General features: G+C 35.2%; 1 protein-coding gene across 8 annotated transcripts in view; it reads right to left on the reverse strand.

Annotated features, from left to right (window-relative positions):
* Positions 1–453: 453 nt before the first annotated feature.
* SLC38A9 (solute carrier family 38 member 9) overlaps positions 454–20,886 on the reverse strand; it is a 102,670-nt gene continuing 82,237 nt past the window's right edge. For all 8 annotated transcript variants that reach the window (XM_014781633.2, XM_087443282.1, XM_087443283.1 and 5 more), the window contains 5 exons: positions 20,338–20,444; positions 10,088–10,201; positions 8,230–8,378; positions 4,129–4,218; positions 454–2,922 (listed from right to left, as the gene is read on the reverse strand). In XM_014781633.2, coding sequence (XP_014637119.1) covers positions 2,757–2,922; positions 4,129–4,218; positions 8,230–8,378; positions 10,088–10,201; positions 20,338–20,444 — 626 coding nt within the window. In that variant the 3' untranslated portion in view covers positions 454–2,756. The remainder of the gene's footprint in view (positions 2,923–4,128; positions 4,219–8,229; positions 8,379–10,087; positions 10,202–20,337; positions 20,445–20,886) is intronic.

Consider the following 20,886-nt stretch of genomic DNA (forward strand, 5'->3'; position numbering starts at 1 on the left):
ATTTCTTTCTCCTTTCTGGTTTAGTATTAGCATTCCATATATTCATCCAGAGGCTTTCTAAGGTTTGTTTAGAAGAGATCTTCTCCAAACAAGCCATTTTAAATTTTATAACGTCCTCAGTTGTGTGTTAAATAAGCTAAATTCAAGGAAACTGAGGTTAACCACATCAGAGCAAAAAGTCAAATAAATTTAATTAGAAAATTCAAAGAGATGACAGTAGAGAAAGTCTAAAATTAACTGTAATGTGATCTGAAGGAGTTCATACCTCATCATTCTAAAGTCTGAGCCAGGACATACACACTCACACAAAGAGTTTTCTGACCAAGCTAAATAATAGACCAAAGGAGTCAGTTTTGTGAAAAGAAACTTAAGAACACAAAGTCATTCAGCATAAGTGTAACACAGGATTTTGGAAGTTCTAAATTATCAAGTCATTTAACGAAAACAAAAAGCAAATATCCAGGTTGCTTTTAGTTTAGTAAATAAAGCATTCATGGTCATATTCACTTTGATCATTAAATGGGGAAAAATACGTCTAATCACTTTTCCATGTATAAAATATTCAAGTATATTATTGACAAGAGGCAATGAAAACTCTGTCTCTGAAGTTCTGAAACACAATGGAGACAATCAGGGATACACAGGGATTAAGCCTAGATCTCTCAAGGGGCTGTCTAGCTTGTGATTCCTGTGTCTCTAACTGAACAGGACTCTGAAGTCATAAAGATGCAGGGGCTCCCAAGCACAGAGAGACACTTTCTCCATGCATTATACTCCTGTGCTAAGAGAGGTTAACACCGGGAGCCAGACACCTAATGCAGAATTTTCCAATTAACCTAACTTCTACCAGCAGTTTCTGCTAACAAAAGCTTTCAAGATAGTCTCCATCAATAAACACAACAAAGTTCAAAGCCTATTAGTGCATATTAAGGTTTGTAGAGATGAAAGGACATAACGCCCGAGATTGGCTTTAAAATATTTCAGTGGAAAAGGGAAAAAAAGGGGATAGGTGAAGGAAATGCAGCAAAGTCTTATAATTACTAAATCTAGGGGATGGGTTTATGGGGAGTTTTATCATATTATTTTCTCTACTTTTGTGTATGCTTGAGAATTTTCATAATGAGACTCTTTAGAAAAGAGCTTTAGGAAATATAGTTCATCAATATAGCTATGGGCCTATGGACTGGACAGAAAGGTTTGCTGAAAGAAATCATAGCGGTCACGAATCTGGCACTCTTTATTAGGTTAAAAAAAACTATTTTACCCGTTTTTCTCAGAGGAAAGAAATAACACAAATCTACACCCTATCCTGGGATGTGGGATGTGTATTAACACAATACACTTTTTAATGTTAGCCTAAAATTAGAGAAATCTAACTTTTCCAGCTGAACATGGAGGCTGTATTACATGGAAGACATTCCAGTTTAGCTTTTAGCTTGAAAGAAAGAAGAGAGTGTTAATTCTAAGAATTCAGATTCCCTAACCCTTTTCTCAGATACAAGGAGTTTTTCTTATGGGGATTTAACCTCTACCCTTCTAGTTACAGAAGGAAGTAGAGAGGGGTGTCCTTCTGGAGGTCATACCTCAAACAGAATTAATCCTTTCCTGTGGTAAAGAAGCCACTTTTCACCCCCAGATAATACCCTGGAAGGGAGGCCTCACTCTTCCTGGCCCCTTCTCCATTCCCTTTCTCCCCTGTGTGACCTCATGTATCCCTCTCTGCCATGCTTCCTACACTCTTCCCCACTGGTCCTGTCATGACATCCTATGTGATGCTCAAGGATCCAAAAAGCAAAAGAGCCCCCCAGAGTCTCTGTGGAAAATCATACTTATTCCTGTGCAAAATCTGGCTGAGGGACCTATAATTTTGACCTAAGTTACTAGGACTAGATTAGAAACAAAAGGAGTCAGACAGCAACAAACTCTCCTAGTTCATTTATTTTGTGTAAGTTTCATGACCATGGGGCCTATACTGATATTGTTTCTTTCAAAACAGAGATTAAGGACTCAGGTAAGAATTCACTCTATAAACACTGATGTCATGGAGACTTCTTCTTCTTCTTGTTTTTTTTTTGCTGAGGAAGATTGGCCCTGAGCTAACATCTTGCCCATCTTCCTCTATTTTGTATACGGGACACCACCACAGCATGGCTTGATAAATGGCACATAGGTCCGTGCCTGGGATCCAAACCTGTGAACCCCGGGCCGTCGAAAAGGAGCACATGTACTTAACCACTATGCCACTGCGCTGGCCCCTCATGGAGACTTCTTTTTAAAAATGAGGTATTTGGTTTACGGTCCCAAACAGTAAGGGTTTGGGCAAACTGCAAAAATGGTCTAGCAAGTAATCAAATGAAAGTGAATATGGTGAAACATAAAGCAGAAACAGGATCTGGAGATATACATTGCTATGACACCCTGAGAATCTTTATTGTAGCCAAAATAAACCCACCTACCTCATATCTCTAAAAGCAAAACCCAGCATGATTTTTCCTAAAAGCATACACTTCTATTCAGAAAAGATGAGAATGAAGAGGTGAGTGAATATGAAAAAAGTAAAGAGACTAAGATCAGTCTTATTGCCCCTTTCCCCACTCTAATCAAAATTACTTATTAATGAACCACTATTTCCCTTGTTTTCAAATTATCTTAGGAAAACATTTAGAATTACGGCAATAACAGCATTTACAAGTGAATTTATGTGGAACTGTTGTCAAAGTTCAAAATGAAAGGTCTTGAGAAGATAGTTGAGTATTTCACATAAAAAACTGAAAAATCAGGTTAGCCAGGCCCAAAATGATGATGAAAATGTGAAAGATTAATTTAGGCCACGTCAGACGCTCTTCTTGGTGGAGGGAAATGATATAGATGAGAGATGGATATATGAATACAAAGGCCAGGCCGCATGCTGCTCCTGAATATCTGCAAAATAAAAGCTTTTGGGTTAATATTCATCTTGCATTTTGCTTTTTCTGATTTACAATTAAGGTACATTTAGTACAATTTAAACCCTCCTCAGTTTGATATTACAACAAAATTATTTTTGAATCATTTGTTGTTGACATAAAACATTTGAGTTGGAAACTTATTTTACTTGCTAAGTTAATATAAAATATTATTTCCTGTTCTTCTTTATAGCATCTGCTTGACAAAGAGCTTTTTATTCATCTCTCAAATCTCTGTAGTCCCTCTGTGTCTCAGTGATTATGGCAACTTCCTCAGAAACATCTGGAGATAGGCTTCCTATCTTTGATCTTTTATAAACTAATTACACATTCTGAGTTTTTGAAAGACTGCTAGCATCTGCTTAAGAATGAGAACAGATGAGTCCCTCCGTGGCATTCAGCACAATTACCAAAGATAATAACAAAAACCTAAACATGAGACTGACAGAGGAACCTGTCCTTTCTTCTCCCTTTCCCTATACTTGGTTTCCTTTAAGAAGAGCTTAATAGGAACTTGTAAATCCATTATATTCAATAAGCATCAGGCTAATAATCTCCCTTTTGTTTCTTGCTACTTTCTTAGGTAAGGGTCTTCAAAAAGTGACCTGGCTCTGCTCTCTATAAGTTATAGAAGAGACATCATATCATTCTAAACTCCAGTCTTCCATGAGAATCTGAGGTCATAACTTTATTCCCAAACTACTCAACCTAACACAAGGTTTTAAAGAAAGGATATTAAGGAAAGAGCCATCTGGGATATAAACTCTTACTTTCTTACTACCATTGGCACTGAAATATTTTCTTGAGTAGAAATAGATTAAGAAAGTTAGGACATAGCCTTGACATATAACAGATTTCTCAGGTAGTTATATATTATATATTAAAAATAACTTTTTATTTTGGATAAAGAGAAAGGAATACAGTGGAAAATGATGAGAAAAAGAAAAAGAGAAAGGAAAGGTGCCTAAGGCTAAAGGATAATGGGGCTTCTAGAGTCAGGAATAAGCAGAAATGGAAGATAATGAGCACCTCAACTGAACCAGGGAATTACATTTGAATGTTACCAGTTTTAAATACTCACAGGAATTTCATACAATTCAATTAAAACGATGACAACAACAACAGAACAGCATAAAAATTAAGATCAATATATGAAAGGGCACAGTTCCCTTACAGGTAGTACCTTATGATTCCTCCTATGTTTGGGTAGAAACAGGCCATGATCACTCCAGCTCCCACAATAATTAGATTAAGAACCAGCACGTGGAGAATGCTAGAAGTTGAGGAGAGTTTGGAGGAAGGAAAAAATATAAAAACAGGCAAATGATAACCATTAATATGAGAATAAAATTCATTATTAACATCTTTAAAATGAGAATGTCTTAAACTTGACAATAAAATCACAGCAAAAATAGAAGGCAACAATAGTACTCAATGCTGGTGATGGGACAGTGACGGTGGCCCTTTTGTGCAATTATATAAACAGGTTAAGTTTCGTAGGAGCAAACTGGTAGTGTACGTCAGAGTTCACACTCTTTGATCCATAATTGCACTTGGAATATCTTAAGAAAATAATCAAAACCATGAAAAAAGCTATTAACATCAAGATATTTGAGGAAAAACAAAAGTATTCTAGATACACAGCAAGGTAACAATTTACTTGATGGAATATATTAAAAATTATTAAAAATAACTTATCATTGTTACTTATACGGTAAAAATCCATCCAGGCAACTTGGGAAAAGGTAGCTAGACTTTTACTACACAAGAAAATCTGAAAACATTAAAAAAAATATCACAAGGAAATACAAGGAAAAGGCAGCAGTGATTGTATTATGATTTGAGATTTGGGGTAATTTTTCCTCTTTTCTATATTTAACAAATTTTCTACATTTTTCAATGTTTTTTATAAAGTGTTTATTTTACTTTTATAATTAGAAAAATAAATTATATTAAAAGAAAGGCAGAATGGGCAGGTTTTTATTTTTTAGATTCAGCCACTTAAAGCTATTCAGTATCTACCTTGAATAGAATATCTACTAAATACTTGAACTAGATGTTAACAAGTCAAGGTTTGGGAATCAATTCTGGACACAAATAAAAATAATATAGGTGAAGTTTGATGCTCAAGAAATAACTCCATTTCCTTAAAAAAATGATTCTCAAAAGCCAAATTTACACATCAAAGAAACCTTTTGAGCCCAAGTTACCACAGGTTAATTAATCCCAGATAAAGATTACAGAGAGAATTAAAAATTAGGAAAATTATTTACATAAATAAGTGGCTAGTCATACACCCTGATGAATTAGAAAGATAAGATATTCAGGCTTCCAAATCTTACTATTTATCCAAAAACTCCAACCTTAAAATTGCTTCAAAGCTTTGGGACATTGGCTGGGCCTTTATTATTTTTGTATTGTAAAAGGAAACAACTTTGTGTATTTTCCAAAGTAGTGGTTCTCAAAGTGTAACCACAAACCCCAGGAAAGTTCCCAATACCCTTTCATGAAGTTGCTGAGGTAAAAATTATTTTCATAATCACACAAGACATTACTTGCTTTGCAAAAGCAATGGTGAGTAAAACGGCTGGCTCCTTAGCATGGATAGAGGCAGCTGCACCTATCTGTATTCTATACTGTATTCTTTATTGCCAAACACCCTCAAAAAAAAAAGTTTTATTAAAAATTATCCTTGAGGGGCCGGCCCAGCGGCGTTGCAGTTAAGTTCGCGCGCTCTGCTTCGGTGGCCCGGGGTTTGCAGGTTCAGATCCTGGGCGTGGACCTACACACTGCTTACCAAGCCATGCTTGATATCCCAGGTGGGGTGGTATCCCATATGAAGTAGAGGAAGATGGGCATGGATGTTAGCCCAAGGCCAATCTTCCTCAGCAAAAAAGAGGAAGATTGGCAACAGATGCTAGCTCAGGGATAATCTTCCTCAAAAAAAAAAAAAAAAAGAAAGGAAAAGAAAAAAAAATTGTCCTTGATAAAGGACTAAAAATGATTAGTTTTATTAAATCTCACATGCTTTGAACACACATCTTTTTAATATTCTGTGTGATCAAATAGGAAGTACATAAAAAAGCACGTCTGCTGCATCCTGACGTACAATGGTTGTCTTGAGGAAAAGTACTTGTACAACTTAGCTGGAGGGCAACCTAGCATTTTTTCCAAGGAACTTGAAAGGGAGACAAACTGTGGTTCTCTAGACTTGGGTATTTGACAGAATTTTCTTGAAAATGAATGATATGAGCTTGTCACTTCAAGGAAAACAACTAGTAGTATGTGTTGCCAATGATAAAATTTGGGCTGTCAAGTAAAAATTAGAATTTTGGAGAGCTTGTATTTGCCACCCTGAGCTTGACAGTTTTCCAATAATTAAAGACTTTTATAATGAAATCAATGGTGATATTAATGAATGTGGGTTTTGATATTATATAATGAAAGTGTGTCAACATTTGGAAGATCTGCAGAACTCAGCGAACCACTATTTTCCACATGATTAACATGGTGTACAAAATCATGCATGGATAAAAGATATGAAGTGTAAGATAGACCAATGGGTTTTAATGTAACTGAGTTTCAGATTCTACTAACTTTCAAGAAACTACCACTGGTCAAGGTTTGGCATAGTATCAAAGAAGAATATCCACAATTACCTGAAAAGGTTATTAAAAGTACTTCTTTTTCCAACTATGTGCCTATGTGAGGGTGGATTTTCTTCAGATACATAAATGAAAGCAACATTACAACAGGTTGAATGCAGAAGATAGGAGAATCTAATTATCTGCTTGCAATCAGACATTAAAGAGTTTTGAAAATGTAAAACAAAGGTTTTTTGGAAATAGTTATTTTTCATTAATATGTTAACAAGTAATGATTTTATTATTGTTTTTTAAAGAAATTAATAAATATTTTTAAAATTCTCAGTTTTAATTTTTCATATGTTAAATATTTATAGAAATAACCCACATAAACTAAAGCTCCTGGGGGTCCTCAATAAACTTTGAGAGTGTAAAGGGGTCCTGAGACCAAAAAGTATGCTCCAAAGTATGCAGTCTGTAGAGTATTCGTACCTGTAGGATAAACGATAGTGTGTTCTGGGTGGTAGGGGAAGAAATGTAATGTGAACACAAAAGGAAAATTTCAGACTTTTTCCAAGAAGAAAAACCATCCTAACAGCCAACATTATGCAAACTAACGGCAGAAAACAGGAATTATGCATTTACCTAGAATTTTTTTCATCTAGAATTTCACAGTATTTATTTTATTCTGGTGAACGTTAATACAGCATAGGGTATAAACAACAGAAATCTTACATTTACTGAAATCCAATCTTCTAGATGAGCAACGGTAGAACTGTACCTGCTGCTACTTGTCAACGCTAGAGACCTGGTAACTCTTGACTTTTGCTTTAAAAGCTTTTTTGTTTTTAAACCAACATATTTATAGCTAATTATTTATTTAATGAGGGGACAGAATCAGTTCACTTCAAGGAAAATGTTTAAGACCACTTGTTTAGTTGGTTACTCTAAATGTAATTTTTTTCAAATTTTATCCAAAAGTTTTCTTCATTTAAGATCATTTATTCCAAATAAAATAGATTAGAACTAGATACTTTTTACTAGAATGAATCTATTATAAAACCTAACATAAGAGTAGGAGTTAACCACGGGTCCACAAAGAAGTTTCAGGGAAACCCTGAAGTAGTATATGGAAATTTCTCTTGAATGAGGGTGACAAGATTTGAACAGATTTTCAAAAGGACTCACAACTCCTCCATCACCAATAAGAGATTAAAAATTACAGTAGTAGTTACAGAAGCAAATAAGAATTTAAACTTGTTATGTATCTCACTTTCAATTCTAAACAACTATTATTTATGTAAAAATGCATATATGTTAATAAATATACAAGTAAATATCAATAACCAATAATTAAAAGAGTTGCTTCTCATTAGCTATACATTGCTAACACAAGTACTATATACTATTAACTTCTTGGCAATGAGTGGATTAATAGCAACTAAATCATAAGATAAATATAACTGGTATCATAGCTAATATAACTATACTGGAAGGAATTAACTTTAAATCATTCTGGACAAGGGAGTGGCTTCTATTTTTAAGGCTCTTTGGGGAAAAGAACACCAATGTATATCCTTAGCAACCACTTTCATTAGGCAAATTTTTATAGCAAAAGGATCAGCCACAGTTTAAACTGACCTGTTTGCACAGTCATTTGTTGCTTGGCACATCTTGCTGGTCAAGAGAAGAACCCTTACCTAGGATAAATGTCACCGAAGACATGGCCCAACAGCTGGACACGAGCCAAGTAGCCTAGGAGTGGGTACACAGTCATCATCTGGAACAGCAGGAATATCCTTGCAATGAAGGACAGGATGTCACTGCTAGGGAAGTTGTCTAAAAAATTCTAATCCAAGAAAGATAATGAAGTCATGTTAAAAATCAAATTCACTATATACAAATTTATAAAATGGAATGTCTTTTGCTTATTTTGAACATAGGTGCCACTCAAACTGTGGTTTGTGGACTTGTGCTCGTCCACGACCTGCTTATTAACTATTATTCTTCAATGAGCTAAGTACAGAAATTCAAAGTAAGTGTTTAGACACATTTATAAAAATTTGACATTGCCACATTTTTATTCTATTTTACAAAAGTATCAGTCTGCAATTGATTTGACATTAAAACAACAAAGAAAACCTTGTCCTTCACCACAGATAGTTTGAGAAGCACTGATCTACAAGTTGCAAACATAAATTTGTTTCATATATTTAAATGGCTAATTTAAGAGTCTCACGCTCTACTGACCGAGCTTGCCAGGCGACCACTAAATGGCTAATTTAATTCAGTGCTTTTCCATCCTCACTAGTTCTCTTGCTTTTCCTCCTCTGAAGCATTTGTAGCACTTTCAAAGTAAAGATTACAGAATAAGGTGAGAATATGTCTATCACCTTGTATTATTATTATTTACGGTCTATCACTAAATAGAAAAGGATTTTCTTCTTTTTCCTTTCACAATTCTTTTCTCCATTTTAGTTTGGCATCTTCAAAAAAGTTAATTACTCAGAATTGTTTTTTTCTTCTCTTTCAAATACAAATACCACAGATATTCCTATTCCCAAGGGTGTGGGCTTTATATGGGATTGTTCACATAGGGGAATTTTCAGCAAACATTTGGCTGCCAAAGAACTTCTGGAATCAAGGAAATCAAGAGAAGAACATTTCGAGCTATCATAACAGCAGTAAATCAAACCTTTTTCTCTTATAAAGATGAGAACATTATTAACACTATTATGCTGAAAGAATCTTTATAATTCATCCATAATAAATCACATGGTATATTCCATCACTCTATTAGAGGAATTTCTTCTGACTAGGGAGAAAGTCACACATGAAATGCTATTTTTTGTCAGAAATTCTTCAGGCACATTTAACTAGAGACTATACTATTCCTAAGTTTATGGTGGGTCAAATCAAATAAAATATTACTTATGGCAACCTTTTTGTAAAAGAATTTCTTCCATTCTCTCTCTCTCTCCCCCTCAACAGCCAGAGTAGTCTGTCTTTGTTTTATTGCCTGCCACGCAGTACCAAAATGGGTGCCAGACCTATCATCAGGGACTGATGAACTAAGACACCAGGACATTTTTTTTCTAGGAGATTTCCAGATCTGGGCTTTAGAAAATAAGAAATTTGAATATATTCTTAGTGGGAGGTTTTATATTCATGACTATCACTAGTAACAGTTTTCTACACACAGGGAAATACTATGCACATAACAGGAATCATTTATTTGGCACCACAAGGAGCCAGCATGCAGTATATTTTCTCAAGAGTCCATCAAAAAATCTATGGCGTATGTTTTATGTTATTTAATGGAAGAGGAAACTGAAGTTCAAAAAGGATGGGGAAGGCGCCTATATTCCCCGATGTAGAGTAGATAGTAGAGATGGTATCCAAACCCAGGCCTGTCTGGTGTTATATCTTGCTACTAGTATCACCTTGCCTGTTCCACAGATATAAAGGTGTAAACAGTCACACAGAGAGGATACACAATGCTTTACTGCAGAAATGAAGGTGTAAACAGTCACACAGAGAGGATACATAATGCCTTACCTGCTCTATACAATCTTTGGATAACGGTGGTGAAGGAAATGAAGCAAAAACGAGGACTCCAATATAGAGATAAGTTAATGTCACCAGCATATAAGCAATGGACAAGTCCCTCACCTGTAAAGAGAGAATAGAAGTTCCACAATACTGAATAAATTTGCAGTAAGTCAGTGTGCCTGAACAGGCTAAATAAGAAGACTGACTTTTGCTGTGTGTGTTTTTGTGGATGTATCTTCTAGGTATCCAATCTGTTCACAAAAAGTAGTTAAAACAAAATTTACATATTTTACAATTAGTCTGACAATTTTTAAAAAAAATATTCTGGAGTGTGTAGACTAGGATACCTGTTGGCAGACTTAGTAAGTTAACATAAATGGTGGTTTAACATGATTGAAATTCTGACTTAATTTTAAAGGTAATTTATTTACCAAATTATAAAATATTTAACTAAAATAATAAAGCTAAGAGACAACAAGAAAGCAAGAATAAGCACCTTCAGTATGACCTACAGAATTAAAAAAATTTTTCTTTTAGTAAATTAACTTTTTAAATCATCAAAGCATGCCTAGACCAAAAGAGACTGGTACTTATTAAAATATATTTAATAAAGAAGGAAAGCTAGTTAAAGAGCAGACAGTAAGCAGGTATTAAAGACAAGCTTACCAAACCTAAACAGTAAACAAAAGGAAATCAAAAGGCAGCTGTTCAAACAGCTGCACAATGTTATTATTGGAATCAGTAAACAAATGCAGAACATTAAATAAAGTGGATTGCTTTCTTCCACTGCTGTTCCCACCCTGCCAACTTCCCATCCCCATGCAAAGTGAAAAGCTCCAAGATATTTGATGCAGCCAGCTGTCAGATCCAAACAGAACAGATCCCACAGCTCAAAAATCTGGTCTCCATCACCACTAAAGTTACGGCCAAACAATTCAGCAAAACTGAATTATGGCAATAAGCCTATTCATCTTTCATTTAAACACAAATTACTTTGAAAGCTAAGAAAACAGATAAGAAAAAAATTATATACAATTTTAGTTTGCTAACACAAAAAGAAAACTGGACATTTGGTATTAGGGAACATTTCTGATTTTTTGACAACTTTCCTCCTTAAATGGGCTAGAGCAATAGCAGAGAGTTATAAACTTGAATGTCGATAAATTCACTTAAAAAGCAAGCAACAAGCTATGAGAAATTTCTAAGGTCAGGTCTAAGTTGACTATCAGCCTGAAAACAAACCAGGGATTCCATACCCTAAATAAGACAGTGGATAGGCCTATGGAGCTACAGGAATCCGGATAATGCAGATTGCGTCCAGCCTTCTCAAAGAGCCTCTAATTGTTCAGAGTTGAGGAAGGAGAGGCTGACCAAACCTCGAGGGGGTTTCAAAGTCTCTCCTCGTTAGTTCATGAAACTCTAGGGCCCATCTCAGACTAGACTTCAGTCATCCCTGGGGTTGCCTCATGGTTTTGTGTAGGATGAACAGAAATGAACCAGGCAACTCTTATTTTAATATCAAAGGGTAGTAGTCTCCCACTATGATGTTTGAAAGTCATTCTACCCTCAACGTACTCAATGCCACTCAAGAACAGAGGGAGCCTTGTAAAATGCAAAATCTTGGGAGGCCAAAACAGCTGTGTCAGAGAGAGCTGTATATAAACAGGAACAGCTACCATTTCATGGACAGTCTTTAGCCTATATACCACCTGATCACCACATTATTTTAGCCAAGCTTCCTGAAGTATGTGTACCTTAGCAAACTTTGGGGAAAAACTGATGAAGATAAAAAGGCTAAGATGCAAGGGCTTCCCAATAAGATAATTTTCCCCTTCTGCTTCCCTGTTCTTATAGCACTGTGTACACATCTGAAATACTGCATCAGATACACTGTATTGAAGTTGCCATTAATTTTTATTATAAAAGTAATCTATGTTTATGATATGAAGGATCTTAGGTGGAAAGAAAAAGTCCCTCAACACCTAAAAAGTAGCCAACATTAATAGTTCTTGTATCATGGTAGTATTTTAATTTTTCTATATCTAAGTTAGTCTATACCACTAGACTATGAGATCCCTGAGGACAGGGACAGTGTCTTTCTCATCTTTTTATACTCAACACCCAGGACAACATCTGGCACACAGTAGGAACTCAGTAAATGTAGATAAAAAACAACAACCATGTTGGCTACAATTATTAAGGCTTCTAGGTGCCAGGCTCTGTGCTAAGCACATTACATGTATTATCTCATTTACTGTAGGTACAATCACTTTCCTCATTTTATAGATGAGTAAATCAGTGCAGCAAGGTTACAACACTTGTTCATAGTTAGAAAGTGAATAGCTGGTGAAGTCAATATTCAAACCAAAGACTTTCTGGCTCCAAATTTCATGCCCTTAGCTACAGTTGGAGAAATGGATAAATGACCAATCTGTAATGCATCTGTGTCACAGTTAATAAACAACAATAAAGAAAACAATGAAAGAGAGGTAGCAAATTAGGAGTAACAATACAATAGAGCACACATATAGATGCAAGAGAAATACTAAAATCAGAAAAGTTCTATTTTACAGTAGTCCAAATGTACATTCAATAGAGCTAGGTCAAGAGTTGCATGTCTGTTTTCATCTGAAAATACTCTAATGAGCAGAAATTATGTTTTAATATAAAAGCAGCTGAGGTTTAGCACGATCCTGGGAAACATGCCACCTATGAATAGCATGCACACATGTGGGTTTTGCTATTCTCTGGCTTGAATACAAGCCATCACTGTACTAGGCCTAGAGATATAGCTTCTTAAAAGTCCATTAAATGGAAAAGGATGGAAAAAAGGTAGCTTTTAGAAATGAAGCTCAAAGTAAAAAATATATTTAAAAAGAGGCACAACCAGGGCCAATCTTCCTCAGCAAAAAGGAGGATTGGCAACGGATGTTAGCTCAGGGCTGATCTTCCTCACACACACACACACACACACACACACACAATAATAAAAAGATAAATAAAGAAAAAGAGGCACAAGAGACAATATGAACTGGTAATATGTCAGGAATCCTATCTATTAATAAGGTAACCTCTCTGCCTCATGAATAAGCAATGGCTGGCAGGGCTGATTAGAGGACTAACGACAGGAAGAATGCCAACTCAGAATGAGGACTGGGTTTATGATGGGGCACAAGCGGGTCTGGAAGCACATTCCGTTTCTCAAATATGGTTTATAATTTGTTCCATGTACTGTTCATAGTGAAAATACTATCCAGTGGAGCATTTACTAACAAAAATGACAGAAACCGACCACACAGACCCACCCCAAACATTTACAGAAAAACTTCTGCTGACGTATAGTTAAGTAAACTACACAGATTCATATGAAGAAGCAAAAAGTAAATAACAAATTAAGATATAAGGCATCTCAAACCATTTTTAGAGAACTAAGCAGGCTACAAAACCAAATAAAGACAGGCAAAACAAAATAAAAAAAAGCACTGTATAGGTTCTAATTCAAATATGATGAGGAAGTACCAAGAGGTTAGTCCACACATCCAGGATGGTTATAGAGACTACGTATTTTGATGATGAGGAATAATTTTGATAATCTTCAACTCTTTAACTTTTTCTTCTTTTTGGTAAGGTATGCCTTACTAAGGAATAGAAATTATATCTCATTTACTTATACATATAAAAAATTATGTTTAGTGAAAAAAAGAAAAAAACCCATGAAGTTAGGTCGAACTTGGAAGACCTAGAAAATTTGATCACTACACCTGTTTAGGAGCCTCACTGTTCTCCTTCACAAATGTCTTTAGATCCAAGTCCAACTATGGTTTATATAGAAGAGAACAATGCCTTTTCTATTCTTTTGTCTTCTTTTCTACTTTCAAACTTTTGCTTACTTAGCTCTGAAGGACCAACCCAACATCAACACTAAGAATTCAGAGCCCCTGAGATGAAAACACTAATTTGAAAAGATAGAGGCACCCTTATGTTCACTGCAGCACGATTTACAACAGCCAAGATATGGAAGCAATCTAAGTGTCCACCAATAGATGAATGGATAAAGATGTGGTGTATACACACACATACACAAACACACACACATAGTGGAACATTATTCAGCCATAAAAAAAGAATGGAATCTTGCTATTTGTGAAAACATGGATGGACCTATTATGTTAACTGAAATAAGTTAGAGAAAGACAAATACTGTATGATTTCACTTGTATGTGGAATCTAAAAAATAAAACAAATGAACAAACAAAGCAAAACAGAAACAGACTCCTAGATACAGAGAACAAACTGATGACTGCCAGAGGGGACAGAGGTGGAGCGATGGGTGAAACAGGTGAAGGGGATTAGAGGCACAAACTTCCAGTCATAAAATAAATAAGTCATGGGCATGTAATGTATAGCATAGGGAATATTGTCAATAATGTAATAACTTTGTATGGTGACAGATAGTAACTAGACATATTATGGTGATCAATTTATAATGTATAAAAATATCAAATCACTATGTTGTACACCTGAAACTAATATAATATTGCATGTCAATTACACTTCAATAAAAAAAAATTTGAGTAGCTGACAAGCTTCACATTTTCTGACTTAAATATCAAGAAAATATTATATCATGATATTAACAAGTCTTCTATGAGTCAAATTACTGAAACCTGCTGAAAAGTATAATTATTAAATAAATTAAATGACAGTTTTTCTCAGAATATAGGAACCATTTAGCTTAATTTATGCAAATATATAAGCCAATTTCAGTATAATCAAAAGGAGAGTGTATATATTTACATGTATTTAAAGTGTGTAGAATTTTGCTGACACATAGTGCTTCATAAATGTTGGCTTTATCATTTGTAATTGTTGATACTTTAAGAAGTTAACATGAAGTACAACTGATTTTTTGAAAGCTAGACCATACTTCATACCCTAACTCAATTAGGACAGTAAGAAAACATCATCCATTTAAACTTTTACTTTTAAGCCTTTGTTTTTAAAATATTTTCCACAAGTGAGTCAAAATTTTATTAGCTAAACCTCACATACTAGTTCTATAAAGTGCTAGTCCTAAAACTCAGTAGAAACCAGAACTCATTCTATGGTGTTTATATACGAAATACAGATTTCAAGGCCCACCGAGTGTTCTGGTAAGAAAGGCAGAGACTTCCTACTATCCTTGGGGGACTCTGAACTGAAATATCCACCTCTCTATCCAGTTCTGAGCTTCTCATGCTGGGGAAAGCACACTTTCACATAAACTGGTGTGAATTTCCAGAAAAGCAATTCTACTTAAGAATTTTAGGGAGCAAAAAGACAGTCCTCTCTTTTTATGGCAGTATGAGACTGTAAAAATGCCCGGACACCTCTTTGAGGAAGACGCCCTGCAGCTGTAGTGCAGCTGGGGTCCACCTGCTCCCGCTTCTGCCTCACTGCTGTTCGCTCTCACCCAGAACAAGTCGGTCAGGAAGCTGCACCACAGCCATGGCTTACAGACACTGGAAAGACACCCGTAAAATCAGAAGTGCTGGTTCACCGAATGAGAATTACTCCAACCAGCCACCAACATAAAATCCCTGGAGAAGGTGCGTGCTGACTTGATCAGAGGCACAAAGGAAAAGAATCTCAAAGTGAAAGGACCAGTTCGAATGCCTTCCAAGACTCTGAGAGTCACTGTGAGAAAAACTCCTTGTGGTGAAGGTTCTAAGACTCTAGATTTTCCAAAGTCATTCCAGATGAGGATCCACAAGCAACTCACTGACTAGCACAGTCCTTCAGAGATTAAGCACATTATTTCCATCAGAACTGAGTGGTTGAAGTTACCACTGCAGATAATTGTATCAACTATTTTAATAAATTGACTATCAATTGTTAAGAAATGACTGTGTAACACAATCATAAAAATCAATGGGAAAAATTATGGTTGTTCTACGACCTTTAACAATTTTTGTCAAAACATTAAAAACTCTTTCACTGCCAGCTACAAATGTATAAGGAAATGAAAAAAATAGTAAAACTAATATTTATTTAGTATACTAATTTAAAACATAAGAAACATTGAGAATTAGTGTTTTATTTCTTTGTACAAACTTACCCTAAGTAGTTTCAACTATGCTTCCTCCTTCTCATGGTATAATTACAATATAGAGCAAGCATCTTTTCCACGCCTTGGTTAACCGTCATATTCCTTTCTTCTAAGTTTCCATCAGCTTCCAACATTTCATCCTATGTGTTTTCAATGTTGTGAGGTTTCTCTGAGAATCCTTTCAATGTGAAGTTTTTTGTGTGTGTGTTTTTTTTTTTGTGAGGAAGATTGGCCCTGAGCTAACATCTGTGCCAATCTTCCTCTATTTTATATGTGGGATGCTGCCACAGCATGGCTTGATGAGTAGTGTGTAGGTCTGTGCCTGGGATCCGAACCTGTGAACCCTGGGCCACCGAAGTGGAGCATGCAAACTTAACCACTACACCACTGGCCCGCCTCCAATGTGAAGTTTTTTGACAGCGTCACTTCCTCTGAGACACCTTCATTCTTTTCATCACAACCACTTTCCTCATTCATGGTGATAAGTTCAACCTTCCCTAAATTCCTCTGGGTGCGTATCTAGATACTCTTGATTGGTAGCAGTGTCAACATTTCCACAATCAGATATTTCTTCTACAACACCATTTGATTCAAATTTCATTTCCAGCATTATCACTTTTTGTTCTATTGTCGCACTTTCACCTTTGTTTGCCAATTCCCTCTTCGAGTCTCTGTTTTTGCAAAATATCACATGAATTTACCACCAGGCGACAAGGAGGCAACTCAACTATCTGCTTTGCAGTCTGTGTGTAAAGTGAACAACAGATGTGTAGTGACCAATCACTGACAAACTTTGAAAGAAGTGATGTGATTTGTAACTAATCATGACGTGCATCTGTTATTTATGTACTGATTCCTGAACTGAAGGGCTAGTAGCCATTACTTTATGCAAGTACTCATCGTTCAAATCCTGTGGTAACTGAAATTTGAAGCATGTTGTTAGAGGAGACTAAGGCAATTTAACTAAACCATAGTAACTGAAATTCATGCATATAGGAGCTGCGCAAAGTGAGGTCTGCCTGTAATTTAACTCATTATTTTAAAATTGCTTTCTAGTTAAGACAAACTAATTATGAGCACTATAAAATATGCATGAGTGTTTAAGACAAAACACGAGACTTCACTGAAATTGTGCTCTTCATCCCCAGATTCCTAGGTATATAAGGTGTTCTCCTTTGTCATTAAGGAAAATTTGGTGGCAAAGTTTGAGAAGCACAGCCTTATGGATAGAATGATACAATACATGAGAATCCTACTTCACAAAATTGGTTTCTGGGGTACATGGTCTAAGTTAGCATAAGAGAACAGTTGATTAGGATAGACAGGTGACTTAGCGGGCACCAAGGTATACCCTATTAGTGATATAAGCACTATTTCTTGTGAAGACGAAAGAGATATTTTCCATATATCTCTCTAAACTTCCTAAAACTTGGGGTAGGCAGCTTAGTTCAAGTGGCAATGAGTCAGAGAATTTGTGAAGGAGGAGGAACGGATTTAGAAGTAAAGGGTATGAAGTATATCTTCAATTTTCAAAGTTCCAAATGTTTACTTAGGATAAGTAAGATTTTCTTCCTATTCCTTCAAAAGATTTAAAACTGCTTATTGACCAAAGTATAAGTACAATAAGACTAAACAATTCCAAGATAAAAACCAAATCTAATGTGGGAGGGAAGATAAAAACTCTAAAAATATATTTTGCCTAAGAAAAGGTACAGCGAATGATAAGAGAACTTAATCCTTAAGTTTTTGAAAAGTTATGGCAAAAACAGAAACAAGAAGAGTTGTATGGCCCTTATCGTCAAATAAGAAGAATGGGTTCATTAAGAGAAACTTTTTCCTAGACTTGAAAACAGAAAAATTTCTCTCCACAGTCTTTGTATAAATGATGGTGAGCAATTTAACAAAGAATATCCCACTTATGGTTCTTATAAAACAATAAAGCAATGTTCTACACATGGCTTTCTTGTATACCATAAACCCTTGGTGAAAAGCCACTTTTAACATTGAAATCTAGTGCAGTGATGAGAGAAGAGAGAAAGGAAGAATTGATGTGGTTCAGTTATGTATTTTTCTGGCAATCTAACTTATTAACATCATAGGAAGAAATCTTAGAGGACAGTTAATATGTTCTCATTGCAAAACAAGTTGAAAGGCAATAGAAAGAATCTGAAGAAGACAGTCTCTCCTGTTAATAGAAAGAACCACAGTCTGTAAATGTCAGTAGAGAAAGGGTAAGAGAGGTAGAGAAACTAAAAATTTCTAGCCCCCTCTGTACACCACAGCATGTTAAATGCTTTTCCTATTTTATAATATTTAATTATGATTAAAACCCTGAGAGGTAGGTATCAAATAGTGCTATTTTTATATGAAGAAAATAAAATTTGAAGGTCACCAAGTTAGGAAGTTTGGAAAATCCAGATTACTCAATTCCAGCTCCATTCACAGGTAATAGGCCAGATGTGTTACCAGGTAACAGTAAAGATAAAAATGGAAGAGCCTGATTTATATTCTTGCCCTAATTTGAGAGCTAACTTCCTTCTACTTAGAAAGATTTTTGCCTTCATAATGACTCTGCAAAACATTACTTGAAGCCTTCTCAGAAGCCCCAGGCACAGTGAATTCTTCCTTCCTTTGTATTTTGGTAACAACTGTATAAACCACTATTAAAGCTTCATCATGATTTTTGTTTACATGGTTAGAAGCTATCAAATTGAATTCAAAATCTGCAGACAAGGCCACAAGTAACTGGTTAACACTTTTACTTGCTTTGAGTTTAGTTTGCTCTTCTTTTTCCAGTGTTTTAAGGTAGAAGGTTAGGTTATTGAGATCTTTCTTCTTTTTTAATGTAGGCATTTACAGCTATAAATTTCCCCCTAAGCACTGCTTTAGTTGCATCCCATAAGTTTTGGTAAGTTGTGTCTTCATTGTCGGTAACCTCAAAGTATTTTCTAATTTTTCTTGTAATTTCTTCTTTGACCTATTGTTTATTTAGGAGTATGTTGTTTAATTTCCACATATTTGTCAATTTCCCAAATTAATTTCTGTTACTGATTTCTAACTTCACTTCATTGTGCTCAAAAAACATACTTGGTATGATTTCAATCCTTTTAAATTTATCGAGACTTGTTCAATGACCCAGTATATGGTACATGTTGGTAAATATTCCATGTGCATTTGAAAAGAATGCACGTTCTGCTGTTGTTTGAGAGAAGACTTTTATAAATGCCAATTAGGTCAAGTAAGTTGATGGTGTTTTTCATGTTTTCTATATCCTTACTTATGCTCTATTTATTCTATCAATTATTAAGGGAGGGTGATGAAATCTCCAATTATAATTGTGGATTTGTCAACTTCTCCTGTCAGTTTTGACAGTTGCTGCTTCATTTATTTGGAAGCTCTGTCATTAGGTGCATACATATATAGGATGATGATGATGATGATGATCTTCTTGGTGAACTGATCCCTAAAGATCATTAGGTAATGTTCCTCTTTATCTTTGGCAATACTCCTTGTTCTGAAGTCTATTTTGTCTGATATTAAAACAGCTACTCTACCCTTCTTATGTTCATTGTCTGCATGATATATCTTTATATTTAATGTAAGTTTCATGTAGACAGCATATAGTTAGGTTTTGTTTTTTTAATCAGTCTGATCATCTCTATCTTTTAATTGCAGTGTTTAGACCATTTATATTTAATGCAATTATCATATGATCAGGTTTAAATCTATTATCTTGCTATTTGTTTTCTATTTGTCCCATCTATTCTTTGTTTCCGTTTTCCTGTCTTTTTTTAGGTCACTTGGTTCTTTTTTAAAGATTTTCATCACCACTATTGGCTATTGGCTATACCTCTTTATTTTTTTAGTGATAGCTTTACAGCAGGCGTTGGCAAACTATGGCCCATGGGTGAAATCTGGCCCACTGTCTATTTTTGTAAATAAAGTTTTCTTGAAATACAGCCACCACTCATTTGTTTATATATTGTCTATGACTACTTTCATGCCACAGCAGAGTTGGGCAGTTATAACAAAGACCACATGGCCTGCAAGGCCTAAAATATTTACCATCTGAACTTTTACAGAAAAAGTTTGCTAACCACTGCTGTATGGTTCCAATTTGAAAATTAAGATCCAGTAACAAAAGTCAATTCCTCAGTTAATTACTCACATTGTTTTCTTGGTTCTTGTTGTTCTTTAGGAGTGTGATAATACAATTATGAATAAAGAAAGCAAGGGTAAGCACTCCAGTCAGCTGTGGAAACTGAAATCTTATCTCTAGGAGAAAAAGAGAGGGGAAAAAAACACATTAAAATTGATGACTAGAAAATGAATATTAGTAGCCAAAAGTTTATTAGTAAAAATCATTTGTCTCTGTTTTTTCCAGGGAATAAGAATATTAAAATGTCTTTACAAAGTTCCTCAAGGCTAGCATTATATTTGAACAAAGTACTTGAAAAGGGAAAGAAAAGGAATCAAGAAATGCTATTTTGTAAGGGTACTTTATATCAGTTGTTTCTGCTTGAGGTCACAGCACCAGTATGTGACAAGGCAGGATTCAAATTCAGAGCCTGTCTGACTCTAAAGTTCTTCCTCTTACAATACTTGAATTTGCCAGAAAAACACCTGAGAAATCAGGGATGGGACACTTGGTCATTTAACATTCTTGAATGGTTACTCTAAAAAGCATTGCTTAAAAATACTGGAAATGAATGTCTAC

This window comes from Ceratotherium simum, chromosome 18, assembly GCF_057802395.1.
Source record: "Ceratotherium simum simum isolate JZ-2026a chromosome 18, ASM5780239v1, whole genome shotgun sequence".
Classification (NCBI taxonomy): domain Eukaryota; kingdom Metazoa; phylum Chordata; class Mammalia; order Perissodactyla; family Rhinocerotidae; genus Ceratotherium; species Ceratotherium simum.